Here is a 19,464-nt window from a genome sequence, read left to right on the forward strand (position 1 = left end):
AAATATATAAGTATCAGAAAGTAGAAATGGATTGGTCAAGGTAACAACTGGTCTGTCCTGATATCTCCAACACAGATGGAAAAGAGAGACTGCTGCCAACATGTCAACAGGAATGGAAATCAAGCCACCCGAGAAATAACAGAGAATCAGCAGAATCACATCAACCATCCTGCCTTGCCCCTAATATCTTGTACCTAATAGTTAATAGAGGACTTAGTTATATAATGTTTGTGTATCACTAGTTGAACTTTTTGTAGACCTGCACCTTTTTCACCTAGGAAAGGAGGTGGCATCAGAGGAAAGAGTCACTCACTAAACCCAATGTTGTTATTGTGTTTATCAAAATTCCTATAGGAACAGTAAAGTTTTCCAACCACAAGCCTTATTAAAAAGTGAAAACACAGAGGAAGCTTGAAAAAGTCTCATATATTTTTGAAACTAATACATGAAACCAGAATGTTGATATAGCATGTATTAGCAATCACAGCATAGGCTTCATGACAGGCTCGTACACAAATTTGCCTCAACTCATTAACATATTTAATGGCAATTTTGGCAGAAAAGCTAGTGAGGATACATTTTGTTTCTCTTGTGAGACGTCCATTCAGAAAAAGATTGTATTGTGTCAATGAAATAGCGTGCAAATTAGTGCAAGGCAGAGAAATTGGCATGTGGCCCCTCTTCCATCAATGTAATTTCCATTTAATTACCACGCAAGCAGATGAATCACATCAGAGCCTCTTTCCCAGCATGGGCTGACAAAACAGAGCGAGAACTTAATGCTACTGTTACCATTAGGTCTCAGGGAAGCGAACTACCCTATAAGGGTATTTGAGTGTATTTTAATGAATATTAGAGAACTGTAGAGCCAGAATTTCAAGGGATAAGTCACATGAATTGGAGAGGCATTAAAATCATAATTTGCTGAGAAGAATTTAAAGATATCGATTCAGCAGACAGATGTGAAAGGAAGTAGAATAAAAATTTGAGTTAATTCTGGGTTAATTGACCCAATCCTGGAAATATTCATAATTCAAGCAAATATATTACATTGGTATATTTATCTTACAGTATATCCAAGTGCTTTTCAGAGATTTCTCCTTGCTTCTCTCATTATTTCTTTATTCCTTTTGAAAAGCAGATGTCTATATATGTATTGGTCTGAAAAATAGCAATGATTTTTCCACACTTTTAAGCTCGAAAGATTGGTTGGCCCATTACATGAACCTCCTCTGAAAATGTTTCCTTTGGGTCTTGGCATGTCACCATCACTCAGGTGGAGCCATTATACAAGGAATTATGATACTATTATATCAATCATGTAAAGAACATTAAGGAAACCATATGTTGAAAAGAAACTGTAGTTATTTTCACAAAATTGTACCCATAACACAGTATAGTAGAAGCAACAAATATAATAAGATGTACCCAAAAACACCAAGTAGCAAAATGCTGCTACGAAGCATCTATCTACAAGCAACGACAGACTTCTCCAGTGAATATAGGGAGTAATTTCCACAGAGAACAAAGATGAAACAGTTTTTCAATTACATGTTAAGTCAGGAGTGAATACAGAAATACAGCTGACCATCCGTGGAGTCCTTCTGCATTTCCCGTTATGTTCTCCAATATCTGCAGCTGCAGCCAGCACAGGAAAATGAGCCATATGTTAATCTTTACAACAGACTGCAAGTAGGACTGTTCCTGGAAATTGTAACTGCTTGTTGGCAAGTGCATAAAAACACATGCGACTAACTAGTTCCTCATCCGAATTTCACTCTGCTAGGGTGAGTGAGAAGAGATAGCAAGAACTTGGCATGAGATAATATATTCTAGATATTTCGTGTGTGAGCATGTTACTAGATTTAGCTGCAAGCGTCTTCTAGGAGGGGAAGTGGGGGCCTTTATGGGTATCAAAAATAAAAGCAGAAGCAGTAACTGGTATGGTATATTCAAGATGGACAAAACCAATGAAGCTACCGAGATGCACTCCTCTGTGACAGCTCTGATCAGCATCGTGTGGTCACCTCTGATTTTTAAACTCCATGACATATTTGAAGTTTCTAAGTGCAGGATATTGTATTTCCCACCTCCCTAAGTTAACTTAATGTTTGGATAAAGATTAGGAGGAGTTACTACCCTTTTCTCGAGTTACTATCTTTTTCTCCCTGCTATTCCATGGAATTCTCATACTCTCTCTCTCTGTTTACAAAAATCAGTAGAAGCAAATGTCAGTCTACATGCAGCTCCCTTACTCACTGAGCAGATGCTGCTGGAGCATCAGGCTTTATGGTGCAGTTGCAGAGGCGGTGCGCATATTAGCTGGGTCTCTCTCCAGATGGTCAACAGATTGTGAAAATGAGGAAGGCCCAAGCTACAGCTGAAGCTAAACTCAGGTGAGGTTTGCAAAAGGACTAGCTGGGACTAGCATCCATAACTCAGATAAAGTCCTTGCAAGAAGCTACCTGAGGTGAAGATATATATAAATATATATATATCTTAATAGATTTGCTATACATAGTATATACGTATTTGTGTATACATATTTATGTACAATGATATATATACCAAAATGAATTCAGTCTTTGTCAAATGTCTGCAATTCTCATTAAATCATTTCCCTCTATTTAAAAAAAATTATGTTTCAACATACCCAAGGAAGATTCTGTGTGGCCTCCGGCCTAGGGACCCAGAGGTGGTGCTGTTCTTCATCCCAGATGAGGCTAAATTTGTCTGTGGAAAACACGTTATAGCTGTCTTCATTTGACTTGTTATCTTGGCAATCCACCTGGCACCTTTACAAAGCAGCAAGTTTATCTCTCAAGTAGTTTATTGTCATAGGATCTATATGTTTATATAAAAAAAAAATCCATTTTTTTTCTCATTGTCTTGTACAAATTTCTGATTTGCTACATGAAGTTTATATTTCTTTTCAACTAAACTCATAAAAGTTAATTACAATGAGGCAGCGAGCTTACAGAGCTACTAGTGGAGCTAACAGGCTACCGTCATAAAAAGTAAACAAAGATTCATGCATTTTAAAGCACATTTAGCTTCACTGATCTAGAAGCAAATTGGGCATGAGAAGATTGCACTGACAGCATTAAAACCCCTGATATTTAAACTGAGATTATTTCTCCTGTAAAACAGAAATGTAAATATACACACCCCGGGTTTTGGGGCCCTTCAATTCCTGTGAATTTAAAAACCTTTTGCATTTTTTTTTTTTAATAGCAAAAGGGTGAAATTAAAAATATAATTGGATCTAAATCCTTATTTGCATTAAATAACATTTAAAGGTGCACCATTCAACATCATTCTAATGAGCCATACTTGAACATACAACATTTGTTTTGGATGGGCAATTCTAAAACTACACTGTGTAGTCAAGACATGCCTGTCCAATTTAAAGTCTAAAATATGAAAAGTAGCTCCCTAATTGGATGCAGCATACATGCTGTGGGTAAATTAGAAAACTATAAGGCCATATATTCAGCTAGCATAAGTAGGAATTACTCCACTGAGATCACAGAGTATTTTACCTTTTCCCTTCATCTTTCAGCAATTTGGAAGGAGGCTGAAGCCATTGGTCTTTTCTGCCACATTTGTAGAGGCTGCCAAAGAAATATCCTCACTGAGATGCCTGGGGAATATTTTACATGGTTAGCTCTTACCTAGGACTGCTTCCAGGGGATGTTTTGGGGTAAGACTGGAAGTAATGCAGAAAACTTGCCTCCACTTAGCAAGTGCCCACCTGAGTCTCTGTATCAGAAGTCTGCTCTGCAACCTGCTCTCATTATCTGGCTTTATTTTAGACCATAACCCTTAAATAGTTTAGAGATTATGACTTTGTGACTTCTTGTACTTCATATAGCTGTGACAGTGGAAATACTAACAGATTTCCCTGGATAAAACTACAAAGGAGAAGCAACCCAGTTTACTGTGTTTTGAAGGAAAGTTACAAGGCTCATTTACTTCTCCTTACAAAGTACAAAGGGACACAGAGGTTTTGCTTTTTTCACACTGTAATATTAGAATTTTCTATTTAAAAACTGCTGCTTGCATGAAAGTTGAGGTTGGCAAGGATATGAATTTTGGATTGGTAATAAGGTGCTCAGAGATTTGTCATGGTTTTTTTGTTGCTACACACTGTCACATACAGATCCTGGCTTCAGCATCCCAACAGCAGGCAGACCTGAAAGGAAACAGGATCTGGAAAATAGAAGATATGACTGCAAGAGCTCTATCTTACTAATATCTGGTAGCAAAAAACAGGACACAGTGAGTCAGAAAGTCCTTTTAATTCCTTATTCCTGTGAGATCAAGAAACTCTCCTTAGAGTCTGTGATTTCATTTTTCTATTTGGTTCATGCAAAATATGATTTATTTCTCTAAGATGAATTTGCTTCCTCTGCCTTTTTATTTATTTATTTAACTCCAACCAACCAACCAACCAACCAAAAAATCTTAACAGTCTCAGCCAATCAAGAGCCCAGAGGAGATGGACTTTCTCTTCTTCCAGCAGGAAACAGAGAAAAAGAAAAAGAAAAAAAAATGTTAGGGAGCACCAACCTCACAAAGCCAACACAAAGGTTAATCACAAGCAGCTTTTCATCCCAAAATGCATAAGCAAGTGAATGTCCATTGAAATACTTAGGATCGAGCCCTGCAGAGTGAGAGTAAATTTCAGGACCGAGCTACATATTTTGCACTGCACGGTGTTAGGTTATCTTACTGGTACTGGTGCCAGCTAATTTCTCTTACCTACAGGTGCCATAAAGTTTTAATGGGAGAGTTACCCATGCTTAGTATGATGGTGCTGAAACCTAATAAACTGAAATGCCATGAAGGGAGCTGCATTGCAGTGGTAGAGATTTTCTTATACTCAAAAGAGATCAGTAAAACATCTGGGACTCTTGTAGATGAAGGATGCTGCTGTAGTTGTGCCAACAGCTACAGCCGTGACCACGCACGAGGAGTGTAAAGAGGGCTGGAGGATGCAGAGCATACCCTGGCAAAAGCCCCAGGTTGTCTGAACTTGCTGCCAATGTTCTCACTGTCTTCAGCATGGTCAGAATCTCCCCTGGTATATTTTGTAGGAAGCCATTCCCCAGATCCTCCTGTGAGCGCAAGGGGAATCACGCAATGTTTCCCTACCTGAAGCCTGCTACATCTGATCACAACAAAGGAGGCAAAAAGGTAACATTTAGAAAATAAAACTGAGTATGTTCTTTAGCATTTTTGTTCTATTTTTCTACATTAAGAAAAAAAAAAAAAAAAAAAAAAGAAAGAAAAAAGACTTCTCTTTTCTACTTGACAACTTACCAGCTCACCTTTAAGCTCAGATATATGAATTCATGCTTTCCTGCAGCATTTTTCAGAGTAACACAATTGATTTTGTTTGGGTCTTTCTGCAAGAGGCACCATCCACCAAAAAGCCTGTCAATCCCATGGGAAAAATGATGAACAGCATCCCTCACAACCTGCGAAAATCATGGCCATAAGCACATTTTCCTGAAAGGCAGGGATTAACTCTGAGCCTGCCAGTGCTGTAATGTGCTGGGACTACTGAATGGTGCATGTGTGGATTGCTCACACCTGAGACCCAGCACCACCAGAGTGCTCTGGGCTGGGATGCTTGCACAGTCATTGGCACCCCTGTGGTACAGCAGCTCACTCTGATGTGCATCTCATTCTTGGGTGTGTACCTGGGGATTCTGTGATCCCCTCAGAAGTTTAAATAAATCTATAACGAGGTTATCCAAAGGGTGTGCAATCAATAAGCACTCTAGCAGCCCAGAGAAAGCAGCTATGCAACCCTTTGTGTGAGCAGGCCTCAGACACTCAGGTCACCAGGAACAGAAACTGATGTATGTTTTTTGTGCTGTGTTCAGTTGTTGCTGGACTGCACAGCCCAGGCTCCATGCACAGCAGTGTTATCCCCAGCAGATCAGAGGTTGAAGGCTCCATTAACCCATAGTAGGCAAAGTAGCCACTTACTTAACAGCAAGAGGTTAGGAGAAGCAAAAGAACATGTTTAAGAATGAGAAAAAAATCTCTGGTGTTTCCTCCTAAAGCTGGCATGTGGGCAAGATCCTCTTGTCAATGGAAATGAACATGGGGAGGATAATAAAAAAAATTTCTGCCTACACTGAGAAGAAGGATGAAGGCAACACTGAACAATATGCAAGCAGCACAGAGCAGAAATAACGAGAAAGAGGCAGGTGGTTAAAAAAAATAATTAGTAATCATTCTGCCTCTGTATCTGACAGCAGAAATTGGTCTTCAGAATCCAGTAAATCAGTGCTCTACAATGTGGATTATAGGTGAGTTCAAATTTGTTACAGGGGCCTAGCACAAAAATTTCCAGGCTCTACCCACAGCACATAAGAAGAGCAGCATTCAAACTCTCTTAAAGCTGGCATTGATTTATGTCAGGAAAATGTTCTTTGCTACATCACCCTGAACCGGAGCTCAGCAGCATGTGAAGCAAGTTTAGAAACCTGAGGCCAGGGCTCCTCTGCTCTCCTGAACAATGAGGAAAGGCTCACTGTGTGCAAGCAAACCTGAGCAACTCTGAAGTGATGGGACAGAGGCCTGCAGGGAGCAGCTGAAGGACGCACAAGTCAGCTCAAAGTGAGAGCTTGCACATAACTGCCTTCATTGCTAACAGAGACATATGTGGTGATCTCCTTTCTTGGAGGATGGCACTAGCTGATCACAGAAGCTGGGTTCTTGTTAACACAGGCTCCAGAGATTTGGCCAGTTTATAGTACATACCTGCATTTATTTTCATTCAGCGTTGGAATAAACATAAGAATTTTGAAGATTTTTGAAAAAAAAATAGAGTTATATTAAAAAATAAATGTGTACAAGACTGAAATTCTACCTTATAGATTGAAATACCTATCAATAGATTGATATGCCCTAGTGATTGTTTGTATAAATGTTTTTAATTTTTGCAAAACAGGCCATTGTGAAGCAGACAGAATGGGACTTGGACTCCCACATATGGAAAAAATATTTCACTGGCAATGAGAACAATCCTATTCCTCTTCCATTTTCCCAGGAGAAATGCTGTAGAAATTGATACACTTCTGTAGAGTTCTCAGTTTTGGCAACAAACCATATTTCATTAAAAAAAATAAATAATAATAATAATATATATTGAGATAAAAACATTCAGAGCAGCTCTAGCTGTCACGACATGCTTACTTGGGAAGCTATGCATTCTCCCGAGCTGACAGGACTCCTGAATACAGGGTTCAGCAGGCTGATTTGGGTATGACGACCCAGAGAGGCCCTTGCTGCTTGTTTCTATGCCATGCAAGGCATTAAGTGGTGCACAGCACAACAGAGACCGGGCTCCCCCGAGCTACAGCAAAGCAGGAAGAGGAGAGAGGCAGCTTCCCCGAGTAAAGCATCCACTTCCAGAGCACGCAATGAATAACAGCACTCATTTTCAAACAGAAAGCACACAGAAGTACACCTTGTGCAACATAACCTTCATTCCTGTAACTGGAGTTAATGAAGCCTTGCCGAGAGCCCAGGAGGGACACTTGTGCATTCATTATAGCCTGTTATTAACAACCAGTTCACTTGTCCTACCTTGGGTAACAGATGGTAGTGCAGGCAAGATGGATATTAAAACATCACAGAGGCTGTGTGACAATTATGGTTGGCTGCACCTATGCACTGTTGCCCCACAGTACTTGTCGTGACTTTGGCCCATACACGTTGCACACAGCAGAGATCACAGCCCAGGCTGAGGCTTGTCATGGTTGCACTCTGCTCACACAGGTTGGAGGGAAGACTGGAATCATCCTGCCAGACAAACACAGCAGGAACTGCAGACACAAGGAGCAGCCCACAATCCACCACAAGGCTCATTCAGTATGGGGCCAAGGAACTGCTGCATAGACTGCACAGGGGGAAGTTGGCCTTGCTCCCACCTTTCTTGTAGTGCACAGGATCTCTCAGGATACAGTTCAGACCGATGCTTGAGGTGCACTACCAGAAAGAGCTGTCAGCTCCTCTCCCTTCTATTATTCTAAAGTATATTCCTGGCTGTCACAGCCCGCTTGCCATGATAATGTTTCTTCTCACTACAAATATAGCAGATGCTGTTGCTGCAGCCTGCTCACAGTAAGGTCAGCTGAGGAAGGGAAACATTTCTCCTGAGAGAGAGAAAAGAGCTTCCATACAGAAGATTTAGAGCCGGTCCCACAAAATTATTTAGGAAGAATTTACAATGCAAGCCAAAGTTTTACTGAAATCTGAATTTTTATGGGGCTGGTTCCTATTACATTAAAAGTGACAGGCTTTCTAAATCTGTCTGTGAAGCTGCGGCATGCACAGAAAAAAAACAGCTCAGTTACCAATTACCATCTACCCAAAGAAGTGATGGCAGGTCAGACACTGAACAGTGTTATAATTTTATCTACTAGAAGAAAGCCATATCCTGTAGATGTTGTTTAGAAGTGATACAGGACTATTTTCCAGAGGAGCTAGGATTACTTCTCGTTCTACTCAGTTTCAGGATGAGAAGCTGTTCATAAATCCAATCTAATCCAAAGTAATGTTTTAATATCATTTAAAAGAATGTCCAAATAAAGAACAGACATTCTGCAGGCAGCAAAGACTTCTCTTCCTTGTATTTATACAATTTATTTAGGAATTGTTTCCTTGCTTGAAAGCCTTGTAACCAGAACCCTGAATCGTCTCAAAAGGATAAACTCAGAAGAAAGAAAGCCAAGATACAATCTTGACCAGGAAACTTTTCAATTACTTTCCTTCCTAGGAATTTCACTGTCAGTGCTGTGTGTCTTGTTTTACATAACACAGCAGCAGCTTGCCATGGAGACATCATGGTAGAGCTCCATCTTGATGGAGATAACTCTCCAGTTTTGTGGGATGCCCATTTTTTGATCTTTCTCTTACTCAGCCTGATGGGACTAAAACTTGAAAGAAGCTTAGAAAGGAACATATGAAGAAGCCACTTCAGTCAAATGAATGCGTGTTTACTCAGACAACAGAACAATCTGTACAGTCGTTAACAACGAGATGTTATTTCACTGAAAATAAACACAAGTTTAAGTCTCTTCTTTTTCTATCGGGTGTAGCAGTGCCCACAAAAACACCTTTTGTCACTTAAATGCACCAATAAAAAAACATCCAAATAATGAGAAAGACTAACAGAAGACAAAAATAAGTTAGATTCCTGTGACTATTTTAAAAAACTATTCAGCATTAATAAAAGCTGCAACAAAATGACTATGAAGGACTGTGGAACACTACTATCTTTATTTAAAAGTGCTTTGCCCTGCTCAGATGATGCCCCTTTCCCCACTAGCCAGGCTTCCACTCTTTATTGTGTTAAGCCTAATCAAAACTACAAACAAGATAAAAAGGCAAAAATAAGGTATGAATAATCTCTGATAAGATCAGAAATGAAATTAAGAAGAAATTAATGTGTATGGAGCAAAGCCAGCCCTCAATATATTGATTAAAAGCTAAAGGCTCCTTCTGAAAATGTTTTGGGAAGATATTGATGCTAATACATGTGACCAAAGTCAAGCACTGCTCAGAAAGGGCATGTATCATCACTCCCTCCTCTTGCCAGGCATTGTCACCTTCTCCAGTCATGATCTCGTTTGCTGATTTCAGCTCTTCAGCTTTGACTCGCGCTTGACCAGAAGCTATTAAGTTAAAGTTAAGTGGGGTCCTACTGCAATTTCTAAACATGTTCAAGAACAGTGTCATCACAAGTGTGCAATATTTTCAGGGACTTTGGAAAATCCTACAAGTTAACATTTACTGCCTCAAGATATTTTACAGTCAGGATATAGTATTTAACAGAGGGTATCCAAGAGGCTATTCAGTGTTATTTTTTATTTTTTTTTAATTTTTTCCCCATACTCTAACCAAAATTTAAACCTTGGGTAGCAAAAGGGAAACTTTTACATGGATTCAGGGCATAGCATACATTAGCTTTCCCAACAGAAACACAGATATGCCACAACTTAATCCCATTTGTCACATTAGGTAAACCATCATTTGTTAACATGGAGAAAATTCAATAGCAGGATACTCAATATCTGAATTAAATTTTGATTTATATATATATATGTATAAATCTGGAAAGGGAGGGAACAATGAGGTAGAATGTTTTCGGATTTCACAGAATCATTGTCCTAGCTTCAGCTGACCCCGTCAGTAGCAAAGCTGAGCATGGAGGAGCAGTCAGTACTGGCAGTAATGCAGCAGTTAAGCCAGCTGGGAAGGGAAAGGGCCCCCCATCCTCCCCAGGGTGTGTGAATGTGCAGCCAGCAGATATGGCAAGAACTGACGGGATGTTTCTCCAGTACGGGGAGGTGCCAGAAGTAACGTGGCCCAGGGAAGACAACATCCAAGCAGTAAATCAAAGTGACCTGTTGGAGCCCAGGTCATGGACAAAGTGGTCAGGACCAGGTCTTAGATGCTTCATTTACCATTTGTCCAGACCACAAATGGATTTTGAACACAAATTGTTACTTTAATAGGCTGATCTCACCAGTTTGATATGTCAGTCATAAGCCACTGACTAGATTAGAAAATAAATAGCTGGAACTAAGCCAGGAATTTGTCAGCAGTGGGAGATTGTTAATTAATCCAAGAGTGCCACAGTCACTAGTGAATACATACAACTGCAGTAGCACTCACATAGCACTCACAGCTATGAGTACACTAAAATACACTAAAGTTATTAAGGAAACGTGACTTCTTATTTCATCTCTCTCTCTCAATCTCTCCCTCTCTCTTAAATGAAGGTCAAAACAATGGCTATATTTAACTCTTCATGTCCTTTCCACACAGCATTTGGGTGCAGGCGTCTGTAGCTGGTTGACAGCAATAAATACTAACCCATGCCTTGAGAGTTATTACTAGAAATCAGCAGAAAAAATAGAACAATAATAATAAAAACACACAAACACAGAACAACAAAACCACCACAGTGCAGATGTCCCCTGCTCTTGCGTCGACATGTTGCTCTATGCTGCATCTTCAGAAAATGACAGGTATCATCAAGGCGTCTGGTATGCCCTGGTTCTACCAAGGCTACTTGCACTACAAGCACTCCATGTACACCCAGTCTGTCCTCCCAGATATTGACTGCATCCAGTAACTTATTCAGCAAAACCTTGTCCTTTCACCTGATCAAGTCTCTCTGCAAGATGTTTGCTGCTAACAGTGAGTGCCACCCCAAAAGGGCAGAACAGGGTCAGGCAAAATGAGATGGCAGAGCAAGCTGGTTGACTGACAGCTGCTCTGCTCCCCCACTCCCTTCCTTTTGCAGAGGAAATACACAGAGAAGTCTGCTGCAAGTGCTCATCACATCTCTGTCACCACATAACAATGATGATAATTAGCAATAATAATAATAATAATCTGGGTGTAGAGCTGCTCCAGCAGTTGGTACTAATGGAGGCTGCATCTAATAGCAGCTTTCCTGGAAACTATGTTGGGCCACCAGGATTACACTGCTTTTTTTTGAATCTCAGAGAGAAGAGCGAAGCCTGGAAACCTGAAGTCTCAGATGAACGTGCTAGCCACTTGTTGGCCAAAATGGCAACTTGTTAGCTTCTGTGAACCTATTGGTCTAGATTCATTAGAGCAAAGGAAGTTTAATGCCTTCTGTAATTTCCAATACAAAGGGATGATTGGTGTTGTGTACTAAAGCTAATGAAGAAATGCAAGAGAAAGATCAGACCTTCCTTTTTTTGTCTGTAGCCACTCCATATGATGCAAACCTATTATTGCTTTTTGCTAAAACACCCAAAGGAGCAGATCTCCGTATGTTGTCAGAAGTTCCACTACTAGCAGAATAGCTGATACCCTCACAGGTCACACCAATATTTTTAGCTACATCTGAAATTCCTCCATTGAGATTAAACACAGTTTTAATTTCTCATTTACTCTTCCTGATGCATGTTTATTAATTAACAAAGTAATTTGTTTAATTCTTTAGGAATTGCATGCCATGGAAAATGTTCTAAGTTGTCAAAAGCAAGTCATCAATTAGTCCAAGACATTTAAGAAAGACTAATTGATAAATATATCAGAGCACAGGCTAATTGGTGAAAAATCCAGAATAATGTATCCTGCCATCACTTTCTTTGTAATAAGGTTCTGAAATTAAGTGACAACTTGATTTTTACTTCTTAAAAACAAAACAAAACAACAACAACAACAAGAACAACAACAAAAAAAACACTCAAAACAGAAATCTTTGTGGATGGTCTCTATTCAATTTTCTGCTTATGCTTCAAGTAAAGTCTACTTCATTAATCACATTAAATGAAAATTAAGGAAATGAACCCACTCTGCAAATTAGAATTTATGATTGGGACTCAGAGAGCTGATGTGGAAACTTAAAAGCAACTTAATCACTTGTCTATTTATTACATATATATTTTTAAGGTTAATTTCTGATTATATAAATTAAAAGTAACTTCTCCAAATCTGGAAGAGATCTATTGCATACACTTCCCCATAGAGCAGCTTTTGAAGAGGCTGATACCACAATGACTGTAGAGAATACCCAGGTCAAAATACACAGGATAAAAATGACTGAACATTCACAATTACTTCTACAAGCCACATCCTTAGCCATGAACCCCAGACACTCACAGAAGAATTCTGCTGAAGTTTGAATAACCTTGTCCCCTTTCCTGTCCCCTCCCTTAATTGTTGGTATTGGTTTGTGTGCTACCATGGCAAACAACACAAAACCTATTAAAGTATTTGCAAAACTTTTGTTGACCTCTAGCATTTGGAAGTGTGATAAAGTCCAACATCCTCCTGGCCACTGTGGTGTCTAAAGTGCTTGCAGGCTCCTGTAAGAAGGACCAACTTTCTAAAAGGTATAACTCCAAGGAAACTAAGTTAAGTACCTCTGTGTTCCACAAGAGACAGATTTTGTCCTCACAACCAGCACATGTAATAGTGGAGTGATACAACCTAGGACAGATTCAGGAATAAGTGGACAACCTGCAGAGGTTCACAAGTTGCACAAGTTTCCCTGAGGCTCACTCCCATGCTGCACTTTCCCAAAATGGAGTTTTTCCTCCTCCCCCATTCAAAGCCTGAATGTGGTAGCCCAGCAAGGGCTACCCAGGCAGCCCAAGGGAGTGCTGCCAGCGACAAACACAGTTCTGACAGTCCATGGCTCCTCTGAGGTAACAGCAGCTATTCTCGTTTCTCACAGTATTTCCATAGTTTTTCCAAATGAAAACTTTGCAAAAACCTACTTAGTGTGGTGTGCCTGCAGAGAAGTGTTTAGGCCACCACCAACTAATATTGGTGCTCTGGTAGACAAAATAAAAATAAAAATAATAATTGCAATTCCTCTCTAGATCAATGATATTTACTTGCCTATAAATATGTAGCATGCTTTATACCTTTAAATGACCTTAAGGAATCATTTTCGAGGAACAACATAAAATCTATTTCCATTAGTTTCCCCAGACTCAGAAGGTATGTATGTATGTGGATCACTTCCATAAATTTGCCTTTTCAGAGTCACTAGTAACCCAGAATTTATGCGAGTGCAGATCAATCAAATTATTCAGTATTTATATGCTATCTTTCAAGCTCCAGAGAACCAGAGTAAAATGCTAAAAATAAAATACATGTGTTGTGATTTGCACAAGATTTAGAGATGGAACTATTCTGACAGTCCAAAATAAAAGGTTTTATGCATAAGAACTCAATGGCTAGGTCTGTATCTAAATCACATATTGATTTAACTCACTGTAGACAGGTTATATAAGCTTTGGCATAATGTATGCTTGATCAATGTGTTTTAGAAATGAATCTCTGTCCAATTTAATCATTCAGGCAAGTGAAGAAGTCATATAAATATCCCTACATTTTACTTTATAGGACAGTAAACCAATTTCTAATCAAATCAGTAAGTAAACAGCATTATTTTTTTCCAAGAAATATCAATATTGAAAAACTTTTCAAAGAAAATCTGAAAACAGACTTCAAAAATGATTAAATGCTATATATTAAATGGACACACACTATATTGATACATGTGTATACAAACACAATGATCAGATACAGAAACAAATGCAATATCCCTTTGTAATATCCACAAATAGGGAGTCCTAGGATTCAGAGTCTCAGGCAGATAAGAGAGTTGGATGTGGTGGATGTTTCACTCTTCTGAAATTCTAACAGTGGTCCTACACGGCACCGTTGCTCTAACACAGTACAGGAAAAATGCCCCACTGCAGAGCAAATGCACTGGCCATAATACAGGAGGGAAGGGTCACACAGCAACAATGAACACCTATACATGTATATCTCACAGCTTTAAAACAGAGGAAGTTGTTCTCAGGTTAGGGGGAAATTGAGGCACAGAAAGGCAAAAAGACTCCCTGAAAGGCACAGTGCAAGCTCAGCTCAGGTAATAAATGCCAAGAACATTTGAGTGCCAAATCTACCAGTGCAAAACTCCTTCCTAAGTTATTGCTCAAATCCCACAGATGCCAGTGGGATTCAAGCTCAAGGACGGACTGACCTGACTTAGAGCTGGGTCAGCTACGACCACACACACAGCTTTTCCCAGAGCTCTTGGTTGCTAGCTAATTTTGGGACAGATCAATGGAGAAGGCAAAAAGCCGACTCAGTGCTGCAGCTTCTCAAGGTGGTCTCAGCAATAAAAACCAACACTGACACAGTTCATGGTTTATTCCAGCAGCAAGGAAACAAGCACTGCTCCTGGCACTGCATCGCCCTCACCCAGCAGAGCCTGACCGTTAGCAGAGACCCATGACCAAGTCTATGCTGATACAGCTACCAATGTATGACAAACTGGGTCATGCAGATTTCTGCAGCCTCAGGGGTGCCCTGTGAAAGCATACAGCTGAAAAAGGAGGGAAGCCACTTACCGTACAGGACTGCAATGAGCGACACGGGCATGACCAGGATACCCACCAGCATGTCTGCCACTGCCAAGGACATCAGGAAGAAGTTTGTGGCGTTCTGCAATTTCTTCTCCAAGGACACAGCCATAATTACCAGTATGTTCCCCCCAATGGTAAGCAGAATGATAACCAAGATCAAGAGGGCTGGCCAGTTCTTCTCTCTCACCGACATCCGAGAGACTTCGCCCTTCTCAGAGGCATTAAGAGGATCAGATGTAGGCAAACTCTGATTCAGAGTCAAATTGCTGCTTAAAGACCAAGCCATCAGACCACCATGCAAACTAAAATCCAGTGTAACAGACACTGTTGTCAAGCTGAGTAATATCCCAGTGCTACTTAAAGTGCTCATCATCTGGTACTGGTTAATCTGTCTCTTAACTCTGCCTCAGAAATGATCCCTTTTCCAAATTTTGGGTCCAAAGTAGATGCCGAAATTCACAAAACCTGAGCCAGAAAATCATTTGATCTTCCATTGTGAAACAAACCACACAGAAGTTAATGTGGAGCTCTCCTAGTTTCCTTGTATGAAGCGGAAGGTGACCAGTGACCAGCAGCCTTCAGGGAAAGTAGACTTCGTAGTCTCCAGCTGGTTTCCAGGTCCACCATTCTGAAAAGGAAAGAAAAATTGCATCCTTCACTGAAATCACAGTGTACAAAACACCTTTTTTATTCCCATGTAAGTGACATTCTTATTCTCTCTCTTCCTGCTTGCTAGGATATTCTACAGACTGCAAGTAATTTATCTTACGGGTACAGACTATGCCTACAATCGTGAGGGAGAGAGGCAGAGAATCGCATCAGAGTGCTCTGGCTGGTTAAAAGCTGATTATTACTAATTAAATGTTTTGTGAAACCTGCAAAGGCAAATATAAAGGGCAAAATATGTTTCAATTGATAGCCACTTCACAGATACTCTGCCGCTGTGTAAAATAGTCATTGCCTGAAGTTCCAACCAATTCAGATAGCGCAGCCAAAGCACTGCATAAACCATCACCTTAAACGGAAGTGTTTGAATATATTTTGCACATTTTGAGATAAATAACAGGTGTTGTAAAAACACTCAGACATAAATTATTAACTCTCATATTATTAAAAAACATAGTTTGTGTTTACTTTGAAATAAATGGGATGTAAGACCCAATAAATATCAGGTAACAGTATACGATGCTATGTTGTCAATCTCTCCAGACAAGCAGATAACATAAATGCATGGAAGAAAAAAGACAAACTTTCATAAGGGCTGAGCAGATATTTCTGCTCTTCTTCATTCTTTCCTGTGCTGCTGTGCCGATCACTGTCAAACAGAGTCCCACCAGCCTGCCCAGCAGGAGTACTGCCCAGCAGGAAAGTATCAGCCACTTTGTCAGGCTGCAGGATAGATTTCCTCAAAGTATCTCATGTGATTTATGCTTTTTCACAAATTAGCTGACAGAAAAGGCAAGTCATATTATCTCTGCTGACTGCCTGTGTAATACAGGCCAGTAAGCATCACACTGCTGCCTCTGAAGGAGTCCATTAGCCTCATCCATTGACCTAATTCAGCACATTAAACATATTCTTAACACCAGGTAAATACTTTACAGCCACTAACGCTGAGGGGAGATATCCCCAGCCCTGGTTAAATCACATCCTCAGGAAAACAATTGTTTTGACTGCTAATACTGTAAAAATGATGAAAAAAGCAGCTTTGCTATTCATTTCCACCACATCGGAAACAGGATCCTAACAATGGGAAAAAACGTGTAGTGCACAGAATAAAACCTAAAGCACAGAAGAAGAGCTGCTAGTACAACAAGAAAACATACACTGAATGAAAGAAGATCAGTAAGTAGAATAAAACATGAAATTTCTTTTTTCTCAACTTTTTGTGTAGTCTACAGCAAAAGAGCTATTGTATCACTGCTAAATAAATAAATAAAAGCCAGATTTTAGCTCTTGAATACATTATTTTATAGACATGTGAGACAGCAGTTTGCTATTCAGGGATCAAAAGCTAAATGTAATTTATGGAATTACATTAGTTTTTATGTAAAGTAAGAAGCGCTTAGAGTCCTATAATAAAATGCTTAACATTCACGGAGGTTTTGGAAACTTACTAATGGGCTTTATGCAGAAAAACATTTCTTAAATGAGCAGTATGTACAACGAACCCAGATTTGCTTCTGCATTATAGTTAATTACTCCCGAAGGGTCTCTAAACCTCATATTTAGGAAGAAGTTTTGCACTATGTGCACAGAAAATAATTTTGCAGCTGCACACGCAGATGAATTAGCAAGTAGTCACTGGACCATTTCTTCTTCCAACTTTTTTAGTCTAAAAAATAGTCTCCAGAAAGCTTCAAAATACCTGAGTATTTTTTTTCAGAACCCAGCTCTCACTTTAAAATTCTGAACAAAATACCCTTTTTTTCCAAATCATCTTTCCGCAGCAAAGGAGTCATTGGCCAGCTTTGTGGCACCTGGGTTTCAACCATGCAGGCCACCCCTAGTAAAATCAGTGGGAATTTCTGGGTCTCCAAAAACTCTCTTTGAGTTTGTGATTCTTGGGCACTCCCAACCATGTCACACTAGTATTTTGGCAGGACAAGCAGAAAGTTCATGACCAAACTTGCTGATACAGTCAGGACAGTGGGACACTGAGCCTTGGTCTCACTTCTTCTGGAGCAAGAGGTTTTGGAGAAGGTAGCACTGTCACAGCTCTCACTGGTGTGAATGAGCTCAATGCTCCTGGCAAGTGTGTTTGGTGGGTTTTGGTAAAAAAGTATAGGCAGGGAAATGCCTTAACTCTATGTAAGATAAGGTTCCTGAATTTAAGATGTCTAATGTTATAGATGCTTGGGGCTGAAGTCTGAATGGTCAGTAGAGTCAGTCCCTCATGTATTTCATAAATGTATTTGCAATAATATTTTTTTCCATTAGTGAGAGTTTCATATATAGGTAGTAAGGAGTTAAAAATCAATAGGCAGAATCATCATTTATGTAATCATCAGTTATATTATTAAAAATAAAATGTATACTATTTGGCTACTAATGTGCCAAAAGGACAGAGTTCTAAAAATTATAGTAGTCTACAAATAGACGTTACTTTGAATTAAATTATTCTCAAGAGAAAACCTGTTCTTTATCAGGAAGATCTAAGGAAAATGAGATTTCAAAACTCATTTGCTTGTTCTAAACAAGCAGTTTATCAAATACACACAGAGACAGACCTCCAGGGAAATGCTTTCTACACAAAGTGAGTTCTGCAAATCCTGTACACACTAACTTCTCAGCAAGAAAACTGCTTTTTCTAAAAATTACAATTTTTCAATAATCCTCCCCCACATACGCACTCCTCTCAGTAGTTAAAAATGTACACTTTTTACATGCAAGAATAAAATCATGCTTTGGTATTCAGAACCTAAATTTTTGGAATTAGGACTATAATGATAAAAATGAATCTTAGAATCCAAATTTCATCTTTTCTATTAAAATGAATTATGAATTCTTTTAAAAGTTGATCCATTCACCTATTATTGGAGGGATTCATGAAGAGAATCATTACTATTTTTTGTGCCAATACAGAATCAGCAAAATAGGAGAAAATCATGAAGATACCTAAAAAAGCATATTTCCAGGTGCACTTATACTATCTGATGTGCAATACCTGGAATAATCTATACATATGTAGAAGAGGTGTAGAAAAGAAACAGTGACACTAGCCAGAGTTCTGCCTTATCCTATAGTCCCCATATTTCCAGCTGACGCAAATGGAAGACTGACACTGCTCTGTATGTCACCTTGTCCCCTCCAGTGCTCAGAAATGAGGTGCCAGCCCTTGTTCCCCCCGACAGCCAACCCTGGGTGCAACCAGGTCCCCCCTCCCTGGGAAACGGAAGAAGGAAGAGCCATGCTTTCAGTGGCAGAAACAAATTCTCGGATCAGAGTTATGTCACCTCTCACTGTGACTTTCCCTAAACTGAGCCATCATCAGGTCTAGCATAAAAAGCGTCAGATCTTCACCTCTTCCCTCGCCATAAACAGAAAGAAAAACATTAAATGGAGAACACGTGAATTGTAAGTCTTAGCACATTTTCAAGAAAAACCCTCTGCTAGCATCCGTATCCTTATCAAGTCTTATCGATCCCCCTTTTTTCTATATTGCCTTTATTTATTGTTTCATTTTCAGTTTTTCTGGCTGCAGAATTATTGTTATTCATCCCAGAATAATATCAAGTTCTCTAGTAGTCACAATACCCAGAGAAAACATCAGGATAATGAGGGTTTTCAAAAATGGTATAGATTTTATCCAAGGCTACTATGGTTAAAATAAATAAATAAATAAATCTTTCTCAGTGACATTGAATGAAGTATTTTATCTATATTCATTTTAACTAGTGATACGTGGAAATCTGACTACAGCAATTTTAAAGATTGGGCTCCACCTTCAGAATTAACCACATTATTAGTTTTTTTTTTTTTTTTTTTTTTTTTTTTTTTTTTTTTTTTA

General features: G+C 39.3%; 1 protein-coding gene across 7 annotated transcripts in view; it reads right to left on the reverse strand.

The window, feature by feature from the left end:
• The window catches only part of HTR2C (5-hydroxytryptamine receptor 2C), a 228,745-nt gene that overhangs the window by 27,386 nt on the left and 181,895 nt on the right, over positions 1-19,464 (reverse strand). For all 7 annotated transcript variants that reach the window (XM_035325242.1, XM_035325240.1, XM_035325237.1 and 4 more), the window contains one exon: positions 14,940-15,582. In XM_035325242.1, coding sequence (XP_035181133.1) covers positions 14,940-15,327 — 388 coding nt within the window. In that variant the 5' untranslated portion in view covers positions 15,328-15,582. The remainder of the gene's footprint in view (positions 1-14,939; positions 15,583-19,464) is intronic.

The sequence above is a fragment of the Oxyura jamaicensis genome, chromosome 4, assembly GCF_011077185.1.
Source record: "Oxyura jamaicensis isolate SHBP4307 breed ruddy duck chromosome 4, BPBGC_Ojam_1.0, whole genome shotgun sequence".
Lineage (NCBI taxonomy): Eukaryota > Metazoa > Chordata > Aves > Anseriformes > Anatidae > Oxyura > Oxyura jamaicensis.